The sequence below is a fragment of the Plectropomus leopardus genome, chromosome 4, assembly GCF_026936395.1.
Source record: "Plectropomus leopardus strain MGB_pleo_1.0 chromosome 4, ASM2693639v1, whole genome shotgun sequence".
NCBI lineage: Eukaryota > Metazoa > Chordata > Actinopteri > Perciformes > Serranidae > Plectropomus > Plectropomus leopardus.
The window spans coordinates 35,345,244-35,373,213 of record NC_142179.1 but is presented as its reverse complement, the minus strand read 5'-3'; the positions used below and the strand labels follow the sequence as shown (position 1 = coordinate 35,373,213).

Below are 27,970 nucleotides of genomic sequence, written 5' to 3'. Positions count from 1 at the left end.
CCCTGGGCGAATTGGTTTGCTTTATTTTGAAAACATAGGGAAAAAAGTAAATGAGCAACTTGGCAAGAAGTTTTTTAACAAATTGCAAGAAATTTGTAGATCAGAAAAATTATTCTTGATAAAACTAGGGAAAAACGAAAAAAACTATCGTGATTGTATATTTTAAAATATATTTAGAGAATTATTATTATTATTATTAAGCATTTTTAAGGACTTTTTTTATTTCTTTTTTTTACTGAACTTCCCCCCCCCTAATTTTCAAGGAATTTTCTTACAATTTTTTTTGTAAGAAAGTCACATGACTTCTGTTTTTTGGGGTCTGTTCTTCTTAAGTAGTACATTTCCTTCTTCCCATGTTTTTGAAAGAAATCAAGCCAATTTTATATGGTTTCAAAGGGTTAAAAAACAAGCACATAAAAAACTAAACGAAGACTTTAATGGAAGCCACTTTATTAGCTTAACACACATCCTGCAGCAAGTACTTTTCATGGATGTGGACATACAAGAATACCCATGTCATAATACTGACATCGCTCTTTATACAGAGTGGATTACACAGAATCACTACACAATAATAACCAATGACAACATTATGGTCAAACACAGGGAACCAGATGGAAACTAAACCTCTACAGGAGAAAAAAAAAAACAAGAAACACTGCCAAAACACTGCTGTGTACTGAGACGATGCACAAGAGACAATCCAACTACACTGTATATGTATCTTTCAGATGCTTGATCTACAGCTAACTATGCCATCAGAGTGGCTTTACATTGGCATTTCCAAGGTCAGACACATCACTGTAAATGTCATGATTTGCACTGTATGGCATGGTTCCTACTCTATAGGAAGCACTACCTAAACACTGACATGCTTCAAGAAAATAAAAGATGAAGAAGGTTGCGTATTGGTACAGGATGGGTTACAAAATGAGCACACAGATAATCCACAATTCTTCTGTTAGAACAGCAAAGCAGTGGAGTGATTGTCCCAGTTTACTCTTTAACCAGTTTGCAATAATGGCCCAGAATCCCTGAATCTCATCCATCAAAACTAATTCTAAACTTTTCCAAAATGGCCCACAATATACAAAAGACAACACTAATCCAATCTCGTCCAATAAACTTTGATCAATACACATAAGATGAGTAATGAGTGAACAGCAACTGAATTGTATACAACATCAAGCATATATTTGATGTGTCATGCCAGGAGGAGGAGGAGGAGCGGGGAGGAAAGCCGGAGTTTGTCTTTACTGCTGAGGGCGGAGGAGCGTCTTAACTGGGCTGATCTTCTTTCTCCAAGTCTTTGAGGGCTTTTAGAAGGCGAGAAGGAGTGAAGATTTCAGTTGATCCTGGAAGACACAAAATGATACTCCATCACTTTTTAGGATAGCGACCTGAGGAAAGTGTGGTTAGGTCATGATTAATACCTCGAAATACTTTATGGAATGCTTTGTGTTTTACTGACACTGGGCCTTATGCAGCAACATTCTCTTAGATTTCTCTTATATTTTCCCTTTATTTTCTGCTAAGAGAAAACATAAGAGAAGTCAACTCCAGAGGCACCAAATTTTTTAACCACCCAAATCTGCTCTCATCCAGGTGTGAAAAAAGGTTTGAATTTTTTTTAAAAAAAATTACATTTAATAAATCAAAACAATTCAAACAATGAAAATAAAAAGTGGCAAGACTCTATATATACAGTATATATAAGAAGCTGGGACCATTAATTTTTTTTTTTTTTTTTTTTTAAATTTGTATTATTTGCATGAAAAATGAAAAACAGCTGATATGATTAGAAAAATAGTTGCCAATTAATTTTCTAAATACTCAACCAATTGTTTCAGAAATCTTCATTTGTAATTTGTGTCATGGAGTTGAAGTGGAAAGTGGCATGAGATTAAAATCCTCAAGTAACCTAAAAGTTCCCCATATTTGTACTGGAGTACAGCCTTTAAGTAGAATAAATCTACTTAGCTACATTCCAGCTATTGTCAGCAGAGGGACAAACAGTAACTGAAATTACAGTAACTGGGATCAGTGCACCAAGTATAGAAGTATCTCTTTAGCCCTGAAATTTAATAACCCGGTCATAATAATTACTCTAAAACATCATCTAAATTTTTTCATGCAGCTTTAAAAATATTCCTCAAATGTAAAACTTATTTCTTGTTGTGTTGAACAACAATTTGTGGCCTGTAAAAACAAGATGTTTTTCTCTTATCTTGGTCAGAGTGCTCTCGACCTCTCATAAAATGTTCTCTTACCTAAGACAAAAGTAAAAACACGAAATCATTGGTGAATCCCAAAAATCAAAAGTAAGAACAAATCCTGGACATGAGCAAAAACAAGAGAAAATGTGTCTGTATATCATTCTTGCATGAGGCCCAGTGTTCTGTTGGTCAACTTAGATCAATCTTATATCCAAAATTCTGTGTTTTTTCCATTCTGAAAACTAATAGGTAATTCTTATTTACTTTAAAAAGGGTCTCAATTTCATAGGTCATCATTCTTAAATCTGTTATTGGTATTGCAAACCCATAAAATTAGAAAACCTGCACTTCATCTCCTCATCAATCTAGTTTGTATTTAAGTCCTGCTTTTCACCTCAGTCTCTGATGCTTGTTTTGGTTGTGTGATGTTCTGATTTCTGTTTCCCTGCTCAAACCTGGTATGAAACTCCACCTGCTCTGCATTACATGACATGTGGAAAAGGGGTATTAGTGTTCAGTAGAGGCTCTCGCTTCACTTTTATTCAGAAATCCGCGATAACACACAGACAGACCCATCCTGGGAAATGGCTGGGCCCCTAAAAAGGTCCAGCGCATCTTGTTTTGTCCACAACTGCTGCAAACAGAACGCAGGCGGAGTTTTCTTTATAAAACAGGCTCTATTTTATTAAAGAGACAATATAAACAATATTCATTTTTGTTTAGTTTAAAATAAAATACAGTTATTATCACTTATATTTAACATAAACTTTGTAAATGTTGGCTTCCATGGGTCCCCTGTAGTGGCTGGGTCCCAGAAAGCTTTCCTCTTTTTACCACTTACTGAGAGGCCCCGCATAGAGAGCCATCTGTTGCTGCCATCAGGTGGAACAGGGAAGTTGGCCCCTGGTATCTTAGCCATCATAAAACTTTGTTTGAAAACTGAAAGATGAAACACTTTTAGTTTCATCTTTTTACCAACAAATCATTGAGACATTAAAAAAAAGGTTTTCCTTAACTGGCATGGCATTCGGAGACAACAGTGATATTTCTTCCCATAAGGACATGGATGGACAAAAAAGACAAATGCTATGTTGGAAAAACGATTTGCACTTCTCTCAATATAGAATAGTGTCAGTACAGGGAGACAAATCACAGCGATGGTCCTGGAGGGAATAAAAAGGGAAGTGAGGTACAACACAACAGCACAGGTCAGACAGGAAGAGGAAGTCACTCACTGTGTTCCTCTTTTTGCAGCATTTTCATGTTCAACTTGGTGAAGACATGTTCTTATTTATCTTGTGAGTTTTTTTTACAATTAGTTTTCCTTAATTTGAGGTGTGTTGAGCTTTCAGGGCCAATGCACATTTACCCTTAAGCATCTCACACCACATATTTTTTTGTTCTCCAATCCTTAAACTCTCTGGAGTGTGAAATTTACTTGTGAATGTTAAGATATGCCTGTTAATTGCCGAATGACATGAAATGAATATTTACCAGTGCAATTCAATTGTTTGTTTGTTGTTTGTTTTTCACTTGGTTTTAGTTGCTCTAACATGGTGCCCTAACTGAATGCAACATGAGGAAGCATCTGTTTGATTGTATTGATTCTATGCGGATTGTTTGGTTTTTCACATATTTTTGGGTATGTAGTATAAATATTAGTAGTGTATTAGAATATAGTATATATTATTATACTGAATATCAACATATTTTCTGTATTTCTTAGAATCTCCTATAAAAAAAATTATCCTATATGATAGCCATTTAAGGTTATTTACCTTCTCAACATTATTTATATGCAGTGTTAGCATGGGGCAGTAAAGCCAGTGATCTATTAGGAATACATGGAAGATGTGATGAAGTTCACCATTAGGAGAGTCAAACAAAAAAACTGACATATGTATTCCTTTAAGACATAAATTTAGATATGGAACACGAGGACCAGCACCACTTTACAAACAAGACAGCATTTGAGTGTCAGCAGGTGGGTTTCCATTAACCTTCAAACTGCGAAAATTGAAATTGCAAATATGAAATATACCTGATGGAAGTCGTAAATTAAAAAAAAAACTTCCATTTATCGAAAAAAAAGTTTTTACACTTACATGAGGTAGTATTTCAGGTGATTCAAAAAAGTCTGCAAAAGAAATAAAGCTGCTAATGTTTTGATCATCTATCACCATGCTTCTTGGAATATTATCACAAGAGGAGAAGTTGCATAATATCACTCAGTGGAAATGCAGTCATCTCGCAGTTGTGCCTTCTCAACATTTTGAAAATATCACTTAAGTTTTAAGCAAACCTGTAATGGAAACCCGCCTCATGAAAATCACTGACAACAAGCTGCAGGGAGCAGTGGTTCACAGGTCACACACTGGCTGGGTGGACTGACACGGGGGAACACAGGGATTCACAAATCACATCACGACTTGTGTATTTACTTCCAAATCAGTGGAATGTCTGTTCATTCTGCAGGCGGCTCCTCTGTGCCCTCTGTGCCCTCTGGAGGGGCGTTGGGGTCCAGGAAGTCTGGGTGCTGTAGTTCCTTTAAGTACTTAGGTGGGGTGAGAACGTGGGTGGAACCTACGGGTGACAAAATCCTGAAAACTCAGAGCGAATCCTCAATTCTTGTTTACCTTTTGAAACCTGGAGCCATATCACTTTCCTTGTGCTGCTTTCACATGTTTAAACCTTTGAACTCCGAGCAAGTTGGTTTGATTTATTCCAAAAGCATGGGGAAAAAGGTACAGAGCAACTTGGTGAGAACTGTTCCACAAAATTTCAAGAAATTAGTAGATTTAGAAAATTAGTTTAAAAAAGCTAGAGAAAAATGTCTAGGTAAAAAAAAGAAGAAAAAAGCTAGGGAAAAAATATATTCAGAATATATGTATATATATACATATATATACATACATATATATACATATATATATCAATATATAATCAAACTTTTAAAGCACTTTTTTTCAGGTCATTTCCTTGTTGTTGTTGTTGTTGTTGTTGTTTTCAAAAACTTAATTTATTTATTGATTGATTGATTCATTTAATTTTTATTTTTATTTTTTTTCTAAACAGATTTTCTATTTTTTTTTTAGTTTTTCTTAATTTTCTTGTACTTTTTACTCATCCATTTAATTTTTCAGTCATTACTTTTTTAGTTGTTCTTTTCCTTCTTCTGGAATCAAGCCAATTTGCTCAAGTTTTAAAGGGTTAAGATACACATTAGACTGCTCACAACACACACAAAAAAATAATTCGCAGACATCTTAAAAGTTGCAAAAAACTGCTGAACAAAAGTGTACAGAGAGGTCAATGTGACTAAAGGCTGAATGCAATGTGAACTGCAGATATGATTTTTGCAGATTCGCTCGTTCTCTGCTCCTTCCTGTCTGTACCTGACACTGCATCCATTCCCTGAGAATCGTTACAACATATCCGCTTTCACAGAGAATGTGATTAATGCCATCACACAGGAGTCAAGCTCTGCTGAGTCAGCGACTCCAGGAACACTAACATAAGATTTCCACACAGGGACATCAGCAAGATCCGAACACTCTGGAGGATTTATCCACACGGATTACCAAGTCAAGCCCATCGAGCCACTATGAGAAGAATGTGATGAATATTACATCACAGAGATATTACTGAGGTAAAACAAGGATTAGCCTTCAAATGAAAACTAGACGTTAGTGCTTTAGTCACTAAAAGCCGCTTTCACAATTCAAACTGATAGCACATGTGAAGTGCATTCAATTTTAGTGTGTATAAAGAATAATCAAATATTCATTTATTACTGCTGCTCAGCAAAGTTTGGGGACCTTGTGTCCATGAACTCACCAATCAGAGCCTCCCATTTGCCATTGGCCTGAGTGACCTCATAGACACAGCGCATCTCGCTGTATGTCATCCCTCCAATAATGAAGACGATGATCCTGGGGCCCGTCTTAATCTCAGTGGGGCCCCTGTTCTTGTGCCAGTTACCATAGCGAGCACTGGAAGATGTCAAACAAGGACACAGATTAGTATTTACTTTAAAACATCAGTGAGGTTTTTCCCTTTGAGTCAACATTGTAAGACTCTCATATAAAAAATAAAATAATTTCAAAACAATAATGACTCAAAACTAGCTAATTATATTGGGGGTTTTTGGTTTTTGTTTTATTTTATTTTTTACTAATTAACCCTTTGCAACCTGAACCATCACTTTTCTTGTGCTGATTTTGATGCTTTTCACAAGTATTTCAACCCTGAGCATATTGGTGTCATTTCTTTCAAAAACATGGGAAAGCGCAATGAGCAATTTGGTAATAAACGTTGCACAAATTGTACAAATTTTCTTGTACTTTTTACTATTTCTTCAATTTTTTGGATTTTTTTTCTTTTGTTGTTAATTGCCTTATTCCCATGTTTGCAAGCAATGAAGCCAAAATGCTCAGGTTTCAAAGGGTTAAGCCAGTTATTAAAGTAATGTGTTACATGAGGTGCAAGAGTGGCACATTAAAAACACACCTTGATGGAGCACTGGCTTTGGCAGATGCTTGTCGCTGGGAAATGTACGGGTACTGCTTTGGGTCAAGTTTGTCTTCAATGGCGTCCTGCAGAAACACAGGTTACAGTTTGCACCAACAACAGACTTACCCATGTTACTGTTCTCACCCAAAATACTATCGAAAGCCACATTTACATGGGATTAACATTCATAAATATATAATTTATTTTTTATAAAAAACACTTTTTCACTCTTCTGTTATCAGTATATGTAACAAACGCAGGCCTAAAATATACACACATACACAAGCAGGACCTATGTACATGCATTAAGTGGACAGATGTCAGAGCGAGGGGCTGCCCATAGACAGGTGCAGTTGGGGGTAATGTGCCATGCTCAATGGCATCTCAGCAGTGCACAGGATGCAAACTGGCACCTCTCCAGTTACCAGTTCATCAGTTTAAGGCCACATTTAGATGACAATGGTCCTGCAAAAAACAAAGGCAAATTCTTTCCTTTGCATTTAAAAAAAAAAAAAAAAATCTGTGTTCATATGATAACATCATGAAAATGATCCATATGTACACAGATCTGAAAAAAACAGCAAAAAACATTGAAGTGTGCATGCCAGGCCAGTAACTGGTGATGTAACTTTGTAATGACACACCACAGAAGAACACCACACACCTGCCCATAAAGGTGTTTCTCTACAGAGCGGTGAGTATAAACACAGACAATGGCGAATGTACACACAGAAAGTCACACTGCATCATGACTGAATGTATGTGTGTATGGTAAAAGCATTATAAGAACCTCAATGAGATCCTTGACGAGAGGAGTCCACCTGGAGAGCTGGTAGGTCTGCTCGCTGATTCGCTCCTTACGATCGGGCTTCTTGGCTTTCTTGACAGTGACCTGTATAGAAACACCGCTGATCACACATGTGCTGTCACAATTCACACATCAACAGTTCAACTCCCCGAAATATTTAAGAGTGTCATTCTCAAATGTTGTTTTTCAGACAAAAAGTGAATATTGTGCTTCTCGGCTGAGTTAATAATAATGGGTGTTATAGCCACCCATAACAAACTTTTGAAAAAACATGCTTTTACAGAAAGGACTTCCACTCCAATTTGGTATCATGTTGCATTCATGTGATGTCGGAAGGTCGGAGTTTCCGAGTTGGGAAGTACTTCATTGTGCTTATATGCTTTGATGTCGTAAAGTGGGAACACAGAAATGATGTAGAGACGGACTAACACATTGTTGGTTTGAGTCTTTTCATGGGACTCTTTTGGCAGTGAAAACCATCCAGAATAAAAGCAGTGTTATCTTTTATTGGAAGGATGAGTCATTCTAAAAAGGTATGTTATGTTGTGACTCCAGAACAGGGCTTTTATTTTGAAATATAGTCTCCTCCTGTTCAGCTACTATCTATTTCCCTGTTCATGGTATCATTTGGCCTATTAAACATGCTATTTCTTAGCAGCAGTTTTATGTAACTGATCTTGAAGAAATAATATGCACTTTTTTTGGCTGCAGCGCTATTTCGTTTAGTAATTTTTAAGTAATTGCACTTCATTTTTGCAATATTAGTTTCATTTCACTGTGTTTTATACGTCAACATGTTGTTTACAATTTTTGAAATAAAATTAAATATGTAGTAATTTCTCTTATGTGTGGAGCTTGAACTAAGGAGAAAATCTGGACCCTACGGCTACATATTTTGGAAACACTGCCCCAAATATCTCAGAAGAAAGGAAGGTTTGACCTTCAACCTTCAGAGTTGATAATGGGACACTGAGGTCCTGGGGCAGGACAGCTCACCTCGGAGACAATGGGGATGCCCATGTGGGCCATGTTGGAAATGATGTCACTGTCCTCTGGTGGGATGTTGGCATGCTGGAGGAGCTTACACAGGTTCTCCTCAGTCACACCTGACACACACACACATGCAACATAGATTCTCAGTCCAAACACACATGCATGCACATTTAGAAATATGGCAAAAAGCATGCAAACACAAAAAAACTGAGAATGGACAAATATTATAAATATGAATGCATGATTCCATCTAAAGATTCTGAGCGTGCTTTTCAGTTTTTAAATGATTTGTTATGAAAACATCCGGAACAGGCGGTGGATATCTGACCGTTTTTGAGGAAGATGTAGAGCAGGATGATGCGGATCTTGTCAGACACACTGACGTTAGCATCCAGCAGGATGGGGACAATGAGCCTCATGGGATCCTTGATCTTCTCACCCTCTGCATCCACGCCCATCGCCAGGTCCTTCAAAACAACAGAGGACAGATGAGAACATGACCTCAACATACGTTCCAATTTAACAACACGTGATCAGATTTTTCTGTGTTATCTATTTTAGATGTTAGAGAAGAACCTGTATGTGGATGCATTCTCCCCTCATATCCTAATCAACAAACCATTTAACCCTTTGAAATCTGAGCAAATTGGCTTGATTTCTCTCAGAAACATGGAGAGAAGACAATGAGCAATGAATGAGAAAAATGACCCAAAATTAGTTGTGATTTTTTTTTTTATTAAATAAAGAACAAATAAAAAAATAATAAGGGAGTAACCTTGGAAAAGTGCCTAAATGTTAGAATAATTCTGTGAAATAATTTTAAATATGTAATTATGATTATTATAAATTTAGTTGTTTTTTTTCTTTTTTTTTCAAATTTCTGTAAATTTGTGGAACATTTCTCACTAAGTTGCTCATTGCCTTTTCCCCATGTTTTTAAAAGAAATCACAGCAATGTGCACAAGGTTCAAAGGTTTAAATACTTGTCAAAGGCTTTTGAAAGCAGCACAAAAAAAATTGTGTCAGAACTAGTCATTTTATTTTATTTTATTTTATGTAATTTTATTGTATTTTATTTTATTTTATTCTAACCTTTTTGCATCTGCAATGCTTTGGGGGTTGAGTGGGAGGCAACCAGAGGAAAACTACCAAAATATACAAGGATAATCGTTTCCATTTGCATTGTATTTTCATGTTTCTGTTCACCTAATACTCCCCCCAAAAAATATTACTGAAAAAAAAGGATAGAAAAGCAATGAAAGCAGATGAGCACATATCCCACATCATGCTGCCTCATGCTGCTTTTGTTGTGACTCTGTCTAGAGACAGATCTAACTACATGACTGAGGCCTCTGTGGGATCTACCTGTTCGACACGACAGAGTTTGTCCACAGTTCCCTGGTAACGGTTCATGCAGTCTTCAGCCAGGTGGAGGTGAGTGGAATACTGAATGAGTCAGAGAGGAGAGATGCTGTCAGTGAGTTTGACACAGAGAACACAGTCTGCTGCAGACAATACCAAAGAGTTTTTAGAAGGTTCATATATGCGAAATAAAGTCTACAGCTGTACATAAAAGATGTTTTCCTAAACCTCTGTGCTCAAATTGTTATAATTTAATTTCATAGACATTTTCTTTCCTTGCCGAGTAATGGTTAAAACAGTGGTAAAATTGGCAGGTTTCCTTTAACCGTCATATTATGAAATAGGATTTGCAAATATAAAATATGCCTGATGGAAACACATCAGTTTTGAAAACGTTTTTATGCTTGCATGAGGTGGTATTTCAGGTGATTTTTTGAAAAAGCCATATTTCTCAAAACTGCAATGGAGACACTTTTTGGCTTTTTGTTACATGATGCTATGGCTATGCGCATGTCGGTTATTGCAGGAGTAGAAGTCACGTAACATTGTGAGAGAAGTCTCATAGCATCATTCAGTGGAAATGCAGTCATCTCACAATTGTGTTTTTTTGACATTTGAAAATTGTTGCTTAAGTTTTGCATAAACCTGAAATGGAAACCCGCCTATTGAGATTTTGACTGCATATGTTGCTTTGGATGACCCTTAACAAACTCTCAAAACTAACATGCTGTGACTGTACAGATGCAGAGGAATACTTGAGCTGTTACCTTGCTGAGCTCTTTCTGATACTGAGGCATCTTCTTCAGCATCTGAGACAGTTCCTTCATGGTGGTCTGAAACACACAGATGAGTGATGTGTTTTAGTAATGCTTTGAGTGATCAGTTACACGGTTACTCTTTACTTTGATATGATAACATTGGTTGTGGTCAATGATACATTTACTCTTTTTTTGAAATATAAAAAATATTGGTTGAGGCTGCTTTAAGTAGATTTTCCAATAAATGTTTTACTTTTTCTTGACTGTCTTCATCCTAAATCTTAGTTTTTACTTTATTAAAGGGTAACTTGTGTATTTTTCAACCTGCACCCTATTTCACCATGTTATTGCGTCACAGTGAATAATGGGAGCAACCATTTCTGAAAGTGGTCCAGCAGCAGCAAAACAGGCTGCAATAGAACCACCCTGAGTATCTGTGCACTTTATGACTACTAAAAGTGTTTGTTTTTGCCACTGACAGGCTCACATTAAAATTCTTCCTTTTTATTTAACCAGAAAAAGTAACCTAAAATCACCATTGGCAAACCCACCAGAATCAATTTAAATAAACAGTCATTTAAAACTGTATGGAGCCAAAATGTTTCCACATCTAATGGGGTGAATTAAGCATTTATTTCAACCAAACCAGGGCATGTAATTTTGGAACAAAGAAAATATGAACTAAGATGGCTTTCATGAGTTTTATTTTGTTTCTGTTGACTTAAATAAAGTCTAACGAAGTAATAACACATAAATACAGTACTTGGGTTATTTTTGGGAACATCTGTACTAGAGTTGATTTTTTACTCCACAACATTTCCTAAACCAAATGTATACTTTTACTCCAATACATTTGCCCCAAACACCTTAGCTACTATCTAAGCTACTTACTACACGATGGTTTTAAGATGCTGTACATGTTGTAAAGGAATAAACTTAGTAATCCTCAGAATTCTTTGAATTGTTTTTATTACCAGCATCTACGTGTACTTTTACTTTCAATACTTACATACATTAAATAACTAATTTAATTTATTAAAAAAATGACTTCTGATATCGAAATGGGGTAAATTTCAGATACTTTCAGACTTTTACTCAAATAATATTCTAATGAATTAAACCTTTCTGGTAAGATATCTGTACTTTTACTCAAGCATGCCTTTCAGGGAATTCATCTGCAAATGGTTTCACTATTATAAAATTACTGTTTTTTTAATGGGGTCTGGTAGGTTCAGTGATAGTGATTTTGGGGCTTTAACAATTTGGATCTGGCAGTAGCAAAACACTTTCGTCTGCAAATGGTTTCACTATTATAAAATTACTGTTTTTTTAATGGGGTCTGGTAGGTTCAGTGATAGTGATTTTGGGGCTTTAACAATTTGGATCTGGCAGTAGCAAAACACTTTCAGTGGACACACATTGATTGTGCACAATTGCTCATTAACATAACAGTACAGCTTGTTTTGCTGCTACCACTTAATCCAGGACAACTTTAAAAAATGTTGTCTCCATTAGCTATTTCAACACAAAAACATAGGCGAATAGGGGAAATGTTGAAAAATACAGAAGTTAACTTTTAAAATGCAGCTAAAGCACTGCGTGTTGTTCCTCCGCCTCAGTGTGAAGGACAGTCAGGAACTGAGACTCAGTAACAGATCCTGAAACAGGAGCACAGTGATACAGTGTGTCCTCTACCTTTTCTCCAGTGTTCATCTTTTTGCTGGCAGAGAACTCTTTGAGAGAACGAGTCACAGCCCTGCCCAGAGAGACAGAAAAGGACGAGGAAGTCAGGAAAAAATGAACTGATGAATGAAAAGTGAGGACGTTCTCAGTGACTCTGCTGACTCCTGAGAGAATCAAAGCTCTGTGACAGCTTCAGACAGGAGAGTGTGTTTTTGTGGTGCATGCAATGAGTGTGTATGTGTGAGCAGAAAGTCAAAGCCACTCACGTCGACACTTCTGCGATGTGTTTGTGTCTCAGAGTCAGCCACAGGTCATCGTCCTCATCCAGCAACACCTCCTTCATCCTCGTCTCTCCCATGCCACTGGTCTCAAACCTGACAGACAGGGCCGGACAGGTTTACAGGCTGTATGAGTGTAACTTTATTTATTTTTTTTTTAAGTTAATGGAAAATTACGAAGATGGACACTGAAGAATTTGATCATTTTTATGTTATGCAGAGCAGTTTGTTTCTTTGCTTCCTCCTTGTACTAAAATAGGACATTGTTTCACCATTTTGGCCTTTTTACCCTTAATTTCTTAAGGAAATTGAGCAATGAAAGACAAAATGACCCACTACCCACTTCTACACGTGTTCCTAGAGGTGCAGATGGTAATTGTTCTTTACTTTGTGTCATGTTTTAATTATGTTAATGTGTCTTACAAGGACATTGATGGAATACTTTTGGTCATTTTGTTTTATTTTAACACATTTCAGTCGTGCTCATTGGACTGCTGAATGATGGATGCTACACTGAGAGTGCGTGTAAAATGCATGTCTTTCCAACTTTTATGTTTTTTATTTTTATTTTTGTTGTAGTTTTCACGGTGTTTGACAGTGTCTGACAGTGTCTGACAGTGTCTGACGGTGTTTGACAGGTGTTTGACGGTGTCTGACGGTGTTTGACGTGTCTGAAGAAATAAAGAAGGAGGGCAAATTAGTCTTCAGAAAACATCAGTATGAAGCATGGCCATTAATTCTTTGGACCGGTGTAGCTACAGAATCTTTACTTGTAGACGTCGTTCTCGATGCCCAGCAGATCGTAGGCCATGGCCTGCAGCGTGAGCTCATGCAGGATGGGAGACACAGGATCAAAGCCGCGATCCAGAATGAGCAGCTGAGTGCGAGACTTGTCTGGACCCTGGATGCATCAGAACAGAGACAAAATATTGTGCACACTGTGGAGGACTGACGGATGTTTTTTACTCTTTACTAGCAGACGACTGCTGACAACTCTTTTTTGGTCCATTTAAAGGGGGCTACATTTCCCTACCTCTCCCATGGTGGGGTCATCAGCCTTGTAACCATCCAGCTTCTCCTGAAGCATCTGAGCCAGAACTGCACAGTCTTTGTACTCCCTGAAATAAACACACACAATACAGCATCACACAGCGGGAAAAGCAAATGTAGCCTACACTCGGCCAAACTGTTGACGAAAAAAACGCAGATTTATCCTTTCAGACAAACCAAAAGACAAACCGATAAAAGTTTGATGTTATGTCAATCAAAAAAAAATGGGATAGAAATATTTCCCAGACCTATGTCAACATGACTAGAGGTCTGGTTTTGCAAAACGTGTGCCTTTTATACACAAAAAGACTTTGAAAATACTAAAGTGTGACACCCTATCAAATTTAGGCCCTACTAAAAACAGAAAAGCCTGTCCTTTATGTTAAAAAAAAAATCTGCGTTCATATGATAACATTGTGAAAGCGATTTACATGTACAAGGATCTGCAAAAATAATTGCAAACACTGTAGTTATGCATGCCAGGCCAGTAGCTGGTAGTGTAACTTTGTAATGACACACAACAGAAAAAACACCACGTGCCTGCATGAAGTGCGGCTGCGATGTTACTGTTCTCACAGAATCCGTGCATTGCCAGTTTACACAGCAACAGAAGGGTTGGCGTTTTCAAAAGATTACACTCTGAAACTCAATAGTTTGCATTTTTGGGCCCCCAAAATGCTATTGGCATCTAAACAAAAGGCCAAACAGCAACAAAAGTTTAACATTTCATCCAAGAACCTATGCTGTGTAATTTTGATTTTGCAAAGACTGGGGATCTTGCAGGGTTGCTTTCAATACTACAACTACACTACTTTTGAGACTATCTCCCATCCTGCTCTTTTGCTGCTGTAAAGAAAAATGACATGACAAAACTACAGCTGGTGAGTTTTATCAGAAATAACCTTTTTATATTTGCTGAGGCTGTCACTATATTCTCAAAACACTAAATGGGAAAGGAATCTCTAAACAAGAATCATATTCCTTTGCCTACACTATTGCCTTGTAGCATTTCTAATGACGTTGCTGCATGTGAATGAAAACCACCAATCAGAGCTGAGCCTTTAGGCAATCATGTCACTCACTGGTTGTTAACTGCAGACAAATTGTCAAACTAGTCATCTCTGATCAAATATGAATCAGAAATGTTTTCAGAAGCATGTTTAAGTGTACTGTTTAGCTGTAAAATGAGAAAGTTTGTGACTAGCAACAAAAACTCCAAACAGTAAAGAAAACAGTCTAAAGAAATAGGTTTTCCCAGTTGCTCCCACCCTCTGTATCGGACTCCAGGATACTCTTTGAGTGTGGCACACAGGGTGGCGATCTGCTCAGCACAGCGCTCCAACATGTTGTTCTTCACATCAGCCTTGAAGGGGCTGTAGAAGTCCTGAAAGGCATCCACTTTGTCCAGGGAGAAGACCTGGACACACAGAGGACATGACAGAGAGACAACATGAGGTCCAATCTTAACTCCATTCTTGTCCTTAACCCTCTGAAACCTGGAGCGACATCACTTTTCTCCTGCTGCATTCAGATGCCTTTCACAAATATTTTAACATTTGAACCCTGAGCAAATAGGTGGGATTCCTTTCAAAAGCATGGGAAAAATACAGCAAGCAACTTAGTTAGAAATGTTCCACAAATTGCAGGAATTCATAGATTTTTCAAAAAATATTTTTTTAAGAATGTCTAGGGGAAAAATGAAAAAGACAGAAAAAGTGTCCAAGGAATAAGGAAAGAGCTAGGTAAAATCTTTTATATACAATTATCATAATTAGATAAAAAAAAAAATCATGTTAAAATATGTTAATAATTATTATAATTTTTAATCACTTTTTCCAAGTCTTGTTTGCCTGTTTTTTTTTTACTTTTCTTATTTTTCCTCTTTTGTTAAAATAATAATAATTATTATTATTATTATTAGTAGTAGTAGTAGTAGTAGTAGTAGTATTACGGTGTTACAAAATTATTATAATTTCTATGCACTTTTTCAGGTAATTTCTTTGATTTTTCATTTCTTTCTTTCTTTCTTTCTTTTAATAATTCCTTGATATTTTTTGGGACAGTTCTTCTTCCTTTACTTAATGCATTCTTCCCATGACTGAAAGAAATGAAGGCATATTGCCCAGGTTTTAATGGGTTAAAAAAGATTGTTGCTACACTGTCTATTCAATGACCTGAACTGATCCAAAGTGAAGTTCAGTTGCATTTGGCACAAGTATGCACTAATACCTGATTATACCCAGCTTCATAAAGAGTTGCAGTGATCTAAATGTTATTTAAACATTTTTCAGATATGACTGAGAGATAAAGTGGGCTTAAAAATGGTTAAAGGTAAAATAATGTATTGGCCATTAGAACCTTGGCACGAGCGCTGAAACACTAATTAAACCCTTTCCCACACACACTCAGTTAAAAACACTTGTGTACATGCACCCATCTGTTACTGACTCCATCACATGAGAACAGTCCCTGGGCTTTCTCTTGTCGCACATCTTGTCTGTTCCCATTGGCTGCAGAGTGTGAGCGATGGTTGTCTCAGCCAATGAGGTAAAGAGATGAGAGGAGGGGCTGGTGTGATGTGTCCCTCCCTCTCTGGATTAAAACTACAGGACAACAGCAGAGGATTGACGGCTAAAGCTGATCCAGCACAAAACACTGTCGCACTGTTCCTCCTTGGCACCTTCTCCACTCTGTCAATACCAGAGGCTGACAGGCTTTATCGAGGGTACTGAGCATGCTGTTCACCCACGCTTGAGACTTTGATCCAGCCTTTTCTTACAAGGTTCATTGATCCTTGATCTATCAACTGATGAATATCTTCAGCGATACCACATTTTCTTTAATTTGGAAGGAAAGATGTTCTTCCTCCAATATACACAAATCATAACAATATGGTTAACCCTTGGAATCCTGAGCAAACTGGCTTAATTTCTTTCAAAAATATGTGAAGAAGGAAATGAGCAAGAAGAAATGACACAAAAATTAGCAAGATATACAAGAAAATTACCTGAAACTTAGTAAAAAATAAATAAATAAAAACAGTCACAATAATAATAATAATGAAAATAATAATAATCATAAGAAATATTCATCATGATCAGAATTAACTAAAACAGAATTTTATTTTTTAGTCATAAAAATTATAATAATTATGTAACATGATTTTGATGTAATTTTGATCAATAAAAATATTTTTTTTCCTCTAGCTTTTTTCCTTTTTTCCCCCAAAGACATTTTTCACAGATTTCTAACAATAATTGTCTAAATCTACTTTTTTTTGCAATCTGTTGAGTATTTCCTATCAAGTTGCTCATTGCCATCATGTTTTCTGAAACAAATGTGGGAAAGAAAAGTGATATTGCCCCAGGTTTTAAAGGGTTAAGATAACTGCGACATATTTTTAAAGACACTATTATCTATATTGCAACAGATGACTATGTATTCTATAATAGGTGTCATTCATAGTGAACACGCAAAGAATAATAACTAACTTTTTCTTTACCTTTCTGACTCTTTGTGTGTTTTGTCCTATATTTTTCCTGGGTTTTTTGGCTGTGTTTTGTGCTGCTGTGTTAGTGTGTGCTGTCAGAGGCTGGCCGTGGCTTCCTGCTGCTGCAGCGCTGCATGCACACTTGCTGCTCATTCCACACTCATCAACTGCAGCTTAAAAACCTGCTCTCTCTCTTCCAGGCTGCCACATTGTTTTTGCTGTTCATAGTGATACTGTTTGCTCATATCCAGTGCTGTTTTCAGTGAGCATTCTCCCAGTTTGATTCTCCAGTGTTTTTTGGTTCATGACAAATCGCTCTCTTGTCCATTTCTAGTGCCTCTCTCCTCTAGTGACTGATTTAACAAACATAAAGCTTCACTGTATCCACACATCTCAAAAATGTTAATACAGTTCCTTGGTGATGATATACAGAATACCCTACACTACATCTCACCTTGACAACAAACTCAAAGCAACATGAGAGGCAGGTTTCTTTACACACTACTGGCTGAAATACTTTCAAACCACATCCATTATACCAGAGATAGACGATAGCGAGCCGCTGCCATGTGGTCTAATCCCAGTCTAGACAGTGTTTTACCTGAGATTCATAGGGCAGAAAGGCGATGTGGATCTCGGTCAAGGCCTTCATGGCTTTGGAGGCGCGGGATTTGGTCAACAGTCCAAACAGCATATCTGGGATGGCTGGAGAGAATTACAGAAAAACATGGTGACTCACTGACATAGTTAGATAAAAGAGTGAATCTTGAATGTTGTTACTTTCCTTAATTTGAAAATGTTCAATTGACCTAATATTGGCAGATAAAATGAGGTAGTTTAGATTAACCCTTTAAAAACCTGACAAATTGGCTTGATTTATTTACAATATATGGAAAGAAGGTGATGAGAAACCTAACAAGAAATGGCTTTAAAAAAATAGCATGAAATTGGTAAAAAGTTAATTAGCTACATGGAAATTAATGAATAACAAAATTAGTTATTTAGACATTTTCCCCTGGCTTTTTAAAAAATAATAATTTTTGAAATATGCTATTTTCTTGCAATTTGTGTCCAGTTATTCATTGCCTTTTCCCCATTTCTATGAAAGAAATCAAGCCAATTTTCTCAAAAGATTTAAATACCTGAAATGTGTCTAGAAGCAGCACAAGTAATGTAGCTCCAGGTTACAAAGGGTTAATCCACACAGGGAGTTGTACACAAGTTGTGTGAAGAGCTGTGTTGATGGCAGGAACTTTGTCAAGTCAGGAAATAACCCTGATGAGAACCTTTCAGTATTTTAAAGCACAAGCACTTCCTAACATGAAACTGGGTTTGTGTACTTTGACAGAGTCTAATGTTCAAGGATTCTTGACTCATTTTGAGTGAGCAGATGTTCCATCTATATTTTGTTGGTGTAGAGTGGATTTACTCACTGTCGGTGAAGAAGACATGAGCTCCTCGGTACCTTGGATTCTGTGGGTCTCTGAAGTCATCGATCAGACCCTCAACAGACTGAGACAGCAGAGAACAATGGTTTAGCTTATGAATGGATGTAAAAGGGAACAACAGTTCTTGATTCTGTTCAAAAGCTGAAATTTCTTTCAAAAATGTGAAGAAGGAAATGAGCAACAAAAAAATAGTAAGAAATTAGTAAGAAGTAAAAGAAAATTACCTGAAAATTAGTAAAAGAAAATAAGCAAAAAAAAGTGTATGATGCAGAAAGCCAGGGACTTCAGTGACAGATTGTGCTGTCAATCATAGAATCATAAACAGCTGCTGTATCATTTACCTCATCTGAGGGCGTGATCAGATAGATGGCCTCCATGCTGGGCAAAGGCTCACGCCGCTTAGTTATGTCTTCCACAACTGGAGGGCACACAGAAACAACAATCAATACTCATCCATTCGCTTGATGATATTATAGCTATACTCCCTAATTTGCAGTTTCTAAGAACTCCTCAGTCCTGCAGAAAATATATATATAATATATATTTTTATATAAAGTTATATGCTATGGTCTATATTGTTAGATAGTCCACATTTAAAAAAACCTTCTTAGTTCTATTTCTACTTTCTTATATTTCCCCAAGCTTATTATATACAGCAAGAGCAACTGTAACATGTCACAATTTGGGATCAATGAAGTATTTCTTGTGGTGTGCTGACAAGTCATGTCGTGTCATATCGTACTGCACCGTACCATATCGTATCTTATCATATCGCATCGCATCGTATCACATCGCATCGTATCGCATTGCATCGCATCGCATTGTATCGTATCGTATCGTATCGTATCGTATCGTATCGTATCGTATCGTATCGTATCGTATCGTATCGTATCGTATCTGATCAAGGCTTACTACATCCTGACTCTAACTCTGCACTTTATGCTCATATATCAATCTTCCCAAGTCACTCTTGGAAATAAAGCATACACACCGTTCCTGCAGCACTTAAGATATTTTTTTAAATAAATAAATATAAATAATGGATATCCATAAATATTTCAATTCAACATTCAAGAAATGACTCATCCACATGGTAGTGTGGGTTTATCGAGCCTTTGATTAAGCAGATTTCAAAGCCGCAAAAGTGAACTAAGGTGACCTGGGCAGTACTTACTGGTGATTCCCTCTGACATAATGTCTGTCATCTTACAGCAAGAGGAGATCATCCTCATGCTCAGCTTGTCCACCACCAGCACCTGTAACACAGTGATACACACAAAGCCCACATTTATATGGAGTTTATTTTGATATCTTAGGTGGTTTTATTCATATTCGGTGTGAGATTAAGGGGGAATTATGCAAAATGTGATAAGAATAACAACAGCGTTACCTTCCATTTTCCTTTTTCTCTTGCTTTCTTGATGACATTGTTCATTATCTCTGTAAAGATGGTAAATGTAATGTAGCTCAGTCAAGACATCAACATAAAACCTGGATTTCATTTCAGAAGATGGTTGTGAATTAACAGTTTAAATAGAAAGAGAGACAGAGAAAGAGAGAGGGGAAAAACAACATCATAATACATGCAAATTGCTGAGGCAAAAGCACCCGTCTTGTTGATTATGTTTACTAGCATTTCTATCTAGCAAGCAATTTCCATGCCTTGTTGTCTAAGGCAAATTCTATTTCAGTTTGGCTAAAATACCTTAGGCCTCCAGCAGCAGGAAGATGTGTGTTACATCTGCAGTCTCCAGTTTTTTGGTTTGTTTTTTGTAAATTACCTTCTGTGGTTCTACATGAGCTGTTCCACACTAATTCAAACAAAGGAAGTAATGATATTTGTATAGTACAAATCTAAAATCCACATTTGGTCTCTGGACAATCAAAATGTATTCTGTCAGCAGATTTATGCAGGGAGCTGTCCCTTTTATACAAATCACCTGATTGCTTTTGTCATAATATGCATGGCAGAGGCATTGTTGGATGTTTGAAAGTGGACACATTGTCAGATCTCACCAGGGTGCCACCAGGAATAGAGCTGGCGCTGCACCTGAGCCGGTTCTGTTTGTGAAAGATGTAAATGAGAGCAGCAGAACCTTTTAGTGTCATCCATTCAGTAAACAATAAAATGTGTCCCCTTCTGTCCCTGAGATATGATGTTGTCTTATGGCCACAAGTTGACCTTTTGGGATATAAAATTTGATAACTTCATCTTATTCTATTGGACATTTGTGTGAAATTGTGTAATATTTACTATATGGATTCTTAAGTCATGGTCAAAAGCATACCAAAATCTGATCAGTTCATTTTGAGTCCAAGTGGATGTTTGTGACAAAAATAAACTCCCTCAAGGTATTCTGGAGATATTCTGTTCATGAGAAAGGGTCAGAGGGACAACCAATAACACTTCCAGCCACAACTGTCGCCAGTGCAGAGGCATTAAAATGCCATATGCACGCAATCTCATGACATCCTTTACCACGAGGGACAGTAAATGCCTACGCAGCTGCAGTGCAACTGGACAACAGGGAAACAGAGGGACAGCAGAATAACACGATCCCTCTGGAGGAAACTGGATCATTATCTCAACAACAAATGCCATATACACTTTAATACAATCAGTAACAGAGGATTTAATTTAGGAGAGACAGGAAGAAGTCACCTGAAATGGGAATCAAGCTGATGTAAGACAGAGTTTTGCATTTTACAGGCTGTCACTTATATTGATGAGGAGCATCCCAACTTCTCTGTGTGTCAGAGTGAACATGAAGGAACAGTGCTGGGAGGGACGGGCCCACTGCAATCACTGCCTCTAATCTGCCAATCCTCCCAATCCTCTTACCCCATCCACCACTCCCCACCGCTATTTCTGGGCCGTTTCTGTGTCAGCGGACGTGACGTCATGGGGAGGCAGCATCACCGGCTCTCTCTCACACACACACACACACACACACACACACACACACACACACACACACACAGACAAATACACAGACAAGCACTCATCCTCCAAAATAAGTCAACATGCCCTGCTTCCAGAGAGCCACAATGACATGTCACTTAAAGAGCTGCTCCTAAGGTGTCATAAGCATATTATCACATGATAATACTACGCTGACTGTTGGCCAATAATAATAGTTATGAATGACATAAGATGAAATTGGAGATAATTCTTTAACTATTTTTCAGATATTTAAGGAAAAGTTTTGATGATTTATCATAAAGCATTTCTATAACAGTGGGTTAGATATCCAGACTGTGCTGTCTGAGGAAAGCTTGTGATGACAGTAAATGTGAATGGTTGTGTTTATCCAATTAGTCGACAGGATTATGTGGAAGTGTTCATGAAAGAATGGTCCACTGCCTGACAGAAAGCCTTCACAGGCAGGGATAAACAACAACAGACTGCTGCTGCTGTCGCACATAGATGCTTTAATTATAATCTTTATAATAATGTACTTTATCACAATGATTGGCTGTAACTATGTAGGATATCAGCTCCTCTCCTCTGGCAAACACAATGTTAACTCAGTGACATACTGTAGGTAAAGCAGGCATGATAGAAAAGGAGACTGTATTGTTCACTGAGACAGAAGACTGACTATAACCTCTCCAACTCACAACCACTACTGTGTCCATGTTGTATGAAAAGACTGTTTTTTAAATCAACATAAGATTCTTTTCAAATAAGACGATGTATACAAATCCATGCACGTAGCATCTCAGGGTTTTTTTTAGAATATACTATTTAATAAAACTTACAGTCAATGTGTAAGACAAAGAATAAATACATAATCAAAATCAGACGATTCAGCAGGGGCAGAGCAGGGGTGGCTTGTGAGGCTCCAGCCCCAAATGTTTTCTCAAAAACTCCAAATCTATGCTTTTGCTCAAAGAAATAAGTATAATTCGAATATGATTGATCTAAAATTCAATTCGGAGTATTTAATACCATATCTACTTGGCATTGTTAGGGATTCTTGATTTGCTGTTAGAGCAGACCAAATTATTATGACACTGAATTAATCATGATATCACTTATTGGTTTGTGGACTCCTGTTTTGAAGCCTTGAGTTTTACATTTTGGCCATTGTCATCGAGGTTTTTTTGGAGCCAGAGGTAACAATATTTGGACAAGAGTGGAGGAGGGGTGGATCTGACTGAGAAGCTGAGGACACGATCTGCAAAGATCCTCACATCAAAGCGGCCCGCTATTAATTATGCCTTACCTTCAGCCTTAATAAAATGTAAAAAGTTGAGCTATATAAAAATTCCTAGGACTGCCAGCATACATAACACATAATTTTAACACATTTTTTACCACGCTAATCTCCAGCCGACATTTCTGTCTTTCAGAGGTTGTACCGGGCTGGGTTTTAAAGCAAGATGATAGCTAAAGCTAGTGATGATACTGCTATCATATACAAATAGAAGAACTGAGAAATCCAATGATACCAACCATGTTATGCTAACTTCTCAGCAAAAGAGCTGAATATCACTCCAAAGTTAGGCTACATTTTGTTGATGGAAAGACAGCATGGCCATTTCACAGGGGTACCTTGATCTCTGACCTCCAGATATCAGAATAAAAATCAGTTCTATGGGTACCCACAAGTCTGCCCACTTTATGCTGAACCATGTAGTTTTTTACTGTAATTTGATTACAGATCAAGAAAATCTGCTGAGAACTGCTTGACCTTGTCAATGTCGGCCTCATACCTGGTTTAAAATGCAGAATAATAGAAGTGAAAACATTTGATTAAAAAAATGTGATGAATGACAGTTAACTATTGAAATTCTGTAAGTCATGGCAACAAAAAAGATAAATTGTTTGACAGCCTTGAAAGAAACCTACAGTTTCAACAAATCTGCTATATAATAATATACAAATATACAATGCATCCGTGATTTGCAGAAATGCACAACTCTAACATTTTTTTGCCATTTTGGTTGACATGCTGGATGTAACAATATGGCTATCAGAAAACAATACTTGGAATAATTCTAGCTTTGCATGGAGCCCTGTCCTGCAGCACAGACCAGGACAATTTTAACAACTTAAATAGTGAGTACACTTATCATTTCAGAAGCACAACGAGTTTTCTTTTTCCTAACTTTAAAAACAGTACAGTGTCACAACCGCTGACAAGCAGTTAGAGACACACCAGGCTCGCTCTCACATGACACTCCATGGCACACATGGTCCGGATGAGAACAGGTTGCTCCCTAACTGCAGGGGTGAATCTGTGACCCTACCTGATGGCGATGCAGTGATGTGCACGGTTTTGCTATCACTGTTTGTTCGCTGTTGATTAATGGTGAAGCTCCTGAGTCCAGAAAATGGTATTCCAGACAGCTCTATTCAGTACATCATCAGTTTTCAAGACCGTGGCCAGGCTCCGTGCAGGTAAACACTGCACACTTCATGTAGACAGACTAATTTAGGGTCCACCTGGTGAACATAGTGGAGCGTTTAGCAGCTAAAGAGATAAATATAGCTCTTAGAAATTGGTGGAGACCAAACTGAGGCTCAACACAGAGTGAGTATTGAACTTACGTCATTGAAAACAGCTGCCTGCTGACACAAAGCTGGTGAGAGCAGTGAGACTGAACAAAAATCATAACACTGATGGCAACCAAAACAACAGGCTGGATGATAGCTGAGGAGCAACTGACAGACACCTGAAACAAGGCTATATTATCAACCGGACATAGTGGGCACTCAGTAGCCCGGAAGTCCCTGTAATCATTGTGTCTGTCTGGTAATTTATCAATTGCAAATGTGTTTGGGAAAATACACAACATAAGCACAGAATCATCTGACATGAGAATGGCTTTAAAGCACATTCTGCATTATTTACTTATATCTATGACAACGGCAGCGCATGTAGATGCAGCAGCTCGTAGCTCCACAAATCCTTGCTACTTTTTTGTTATATTTGTCTATTTTTTGGACACCATGGCCCCTTCTGCTGAAGCACGACTTTTCTACGATAGAGTGGCACTTCATCATCAACATCCTGAGAAGTTGTGTGGGGTTTGGACTGAATGCTGCAGTCGCAAGAGGATATCCAAGCGGCGAGTCAGAGGGGAGAAACGAAACCGAAGGCACCAGACAAAGAGAGAGAGGAGAGCCAGTATCAGGGCGAGGCTGATCCAAATTGGACCAAGAGCTGTTCCTCTACCAAGCCTTCTCCTGTCTAATGTCCACTCGCGGGAGAAACAGGTGGATGAGATGAGATGAGATGGGACTAAGGCTCATTCAGCAACAATTTTTCAACACCATGGCCCCTTCTGCTGAAGCACGACATTTCTATGAAAGAGTGGCACCTTAAGCATCGAGAAAAGTTGTGTGGGGCTTGGACTGAATGCAATGGACCACAAAAGGGTCCCCACTGACAGCATACGCCAACAAGCCGGTCAGACTGTAGGGGAAAAAACAAAACTGAAAGTGCCAGACAAAAAGAGGGAAAAGAGTCGGTATCATGGTGAGGCTCGCCTGACTCGGAGCAGGAGCTGTTCCTCTACCAAGTCTTCTACTGTCTAGTGTCTGATCGCAGGAGAATGAAGTGGATGAGAAGTGATTTTGGCTCATGCAGCAACAGGAGATCTGGGACTGCTCTGCACACTTCTTCACAGAGACATGGTTGACACTTGACTTCCCGGATCAAGCTGTTGCACTGGATAGACTGACCTTGTGGGGGCCATAATGACACAAGACTCTGATGCCACATTAAAAAATGCACTGCAGGAACTGAACGATGCCATCAGCAGCAACATCACTATTAAGTAACCAGATGGAATCTTCATAGTAGCTGCTGATTTTAAGCAACGCAATCTTCAACTCCAAAGATGTCGCAGGATCGAGGATAAATGTGATTTTATTTTGTAAACCTTCTGCCTTCTAGAAGGTCAAAAAGGAGGGTTATCAGAGTCTGATATGGTGCTATGTAGTCATTAGATATAGTTATTGTATTACCATCTGGAACCGCGTGCCTCACTTTTAGTTTGGGTTAAATCTATACAAATCTGTATCTTAAAATATTACCACTCGTTCTGAGTAAAATGGCTTTTGATGATTGGCACCTAAATGTATATTTCTGCAGCAATCCTTCTTCAATTTCATGTCTGTAAAACTAATCAGATGAAGCAGCTCTGCATTAGCCAAAGCCAGGTGAGTCCCTGCTCCCCAACCCCATCTGTGGCAGGTTATAGAAAGTGAAACGGTGAAATACTTTAACATGTTCACATACAGTACTGCCCCCCCCACCAAGAAAAACTCAATAAGAAGCAACAACAATCATGGTAAAATGTTAACCAATTTCTTCTAAAAGTACTATTGCTTATGTTATTAATGTTTTTATTTCAGATTATTATTATTTAACCCTTTAAAACCTTGACTTCTTTCAAAAACATGGGAAGAATGCAAGGAGCAACTTCACAAGAAATGACCAAAAAATCAAGAAATTTGTAAAAATAAATAAATAAATAAATAAATACTTAAATAAAACAACAAATAAGAAAAACAAGAAAATCATCTCAAAAAAGTGCTTAGAAATTATAATAATTCTGTATCATTTTAAATATGTAAGTGTGATAATAACAAACATAGTTTTCTTTTTTCCCTTGCTTTTTCTCTAAGCTTTAAAAAAAATATTTTCTAAGCTGACCAGTTTCTTGCAATTTGTGGAACATTTCTAAGTTGCTTACTGCCATGTTTTTGTTAAGAAATCAAACCAATTTGCTCATGGTTCAAAGTGTTAAATCGTTGTGAAAGTTTACATATTATGTAAAACAAAAATATGTACTTTTTAAAAAATATATAATTGCAGCTTTTATCCCAAGTACAATCCGCGAGTGCTCAATTCCTGCTTTCTTATCAAATGTAAAGGATAAACACCAGCCAGAGGACAGTGTATTGTTATCTTGAACTTGTAACTTACGTATAAAGTATTTGTCTTAATAATTCAGAAGCAATCTCATTTGTGCCCTTGGCTGTCATTAATCAACCCACATAAAAGATCGACTTATTGGAAAACGGCAGCATTTAATCTAATGTTGAGACTAAAATATAAATATGAAAGGATTCCCAGCTTAAACAAGCTTTACACTAGTGGGATGATATGTGTCATTTCAAGATTGTGCAACGCCTTCAAAGAAAAATTCACGATACAGTTGACTGGATTTTTTCCCCCTCCAGTTTGCGCATCTTTAGTTTCGTAGGACCTTCGTGGTTTGCGTGAGAGTACACAGATCTGACGTGCGTGTGTGTCCACATTACAATAAAGGACACATGATGTTTAACAATGGACTGCTGTTTACTGATGGTGACATCCAGCTGACAGTAGAAACAAACACTAGTGTGGTTGTTACTGTGGCTACTGGAGTCCTCTCCGCTTCCTCTGAGGATGATGTCAGAGCGCTTTAATCCGCACAGACAAAGATTAGTGAGGCAGGATTTACACCAAACGAGGACTCCATGCTCTCATGACAATAACGGCTCAATAAACGAAATTTCCAGAACACCGCCAAAAACATTCATAGCTGGATAATTCATGTCAGTGACAATTAAGTCTGGAGACACAACATGTAGCAAGACGCACGGTTTGGATGCGTCTGTGCGTCATTTGCGCATCGAACTTCCCCCCCCAAAAAAAAAAATTAAATTAAAAACAGAACCACTAGGAGCTGCACTGTCCTGTATGACCATCCATCATCGGAAAAGTTACATAATGCGAGGAACGCTGATATTTCAGATTGAAGGTTATGGGAATAACCACTTATCCAGACACTTTGCATTGATTGTCACATAATAATACCCATTACATCACATATGGATAATTGTGTTAAAATATCTAACAAAAGTACAAATGTTCTAATGTATAAAATAAACTTACTTTCTCCAACAATGGCTTTTAGTCCGAGTGGTGACATGATGAGCGCTCTGCTGCGCGTCCACTTTCCCACAAACAACTGACCGCTGCCACAACTCACCTGCTGTCACGCTCCCGAGGATTAGCAGTGCACTTCCGTTACAATTCATCCACAATAAAAGCCTTCAATTGGGAAAGCGATTACAGTGCCAATGATAAATTCAGAAACTATTTTTTATGAAATAATATAATATTGATAATAATAATAAAAATAATAGTAAAGCAGTCAGCTGAGGCTGGGCATTTGAGGAAGAGGAGTAAGACGAACAAGAAAGAACTGCCTTAACTACAAGTGTTTAAGACTTTTTAATAATAAAAAAAAACAACTAAAGTTCCAAAAAGTAACAAAACTTATTAATAATTTCTTGCTAGTTTTTGGGGCCATGTCTTATTAAGTTGCTCATTGCCTTCTCTCCCCATGTTTTTAAAATAAATTTCA

At 37.6% G+C, this 27,970-nt stretch overlaps 1 protein-coding gene across 2 annotated transcripts; it reads right to left on the bottom strand.

The window, feature by feature from the left end:
* Nucleotides 1–433: 433 nt before the first annotated feature.
* stxbp1b (syntaxin binding protein 1b) lies at nt 434–27,601 on the bottom strand. Of its 2 annotated transcripts, XM_042488474.2 has the most exons (20): nt 27,496–27,601; nt 19,989–20,038; nt 19,773–19,854; nt 18,940–19,016; nt 18,584–18,662; nt 17,752–17,855; nt 14,929–15,077; nt 13,644–13,728; nt 13,381–13,511; nt 12,599–12,706; nt 12,345–12,405; nt 10,659–10,724; nt 9,895–9,975; nt 8,858–8,996; nt 8,533–8,642; nt 7,519–7,620; nt 6,726–6,811; nt 6,054–6,208; nt 4,658–4,799; nt 434–1,355 (listed from the first exon to the last, which is right to left on the bottom strand). In XM_042488474.2, the coding sequence occupies exons 1-19, from the start codon at nt 27,530–27,532 to the stop codon at nt 4,681–4,683; spliced, it is 1,821 nt and encodes a 606-aa protein (XP_042344408.2). In that variant the 5' UTR covers nt 27,533–27,601; the 3' UTR covers nt 434–1,355; nt 4,658–4,680. The 2 variants fall into 2 exon arrangements, with proteins under 2 accessions (XP_042344408.2, XP_087933313.1); XM_088077187.1 differs by lacking the exon at nt 4,658–4,799.
* Nucleotides 27,602–27,970: the final 369 nt, after the last annotated feature.

Bases quoted from the DNA above. Each gene is read 5' to 3' on its own strand.
- stxbp1b (XM_042488474.2), bottom strand. From the start codon at position 27,532: ATGTCACCACTCGGACTAAAAGCCATTGTTGGAGAAA. The intron at 19,017-19,772 runs GTAAGTACTGCC...TGTGCCCTCCAG, and splicing joins TATGTCAGAGGGAATCACCA to TTGTGGAAGACATAACTAAG. The intron at 8,997-9,894 runs GTAGATCCCACA...GTTGTTTTGAAG, and splicing joins AACTCTGTCGTGTCGAACAG to GACCTGGCGATGGGCGTGGA.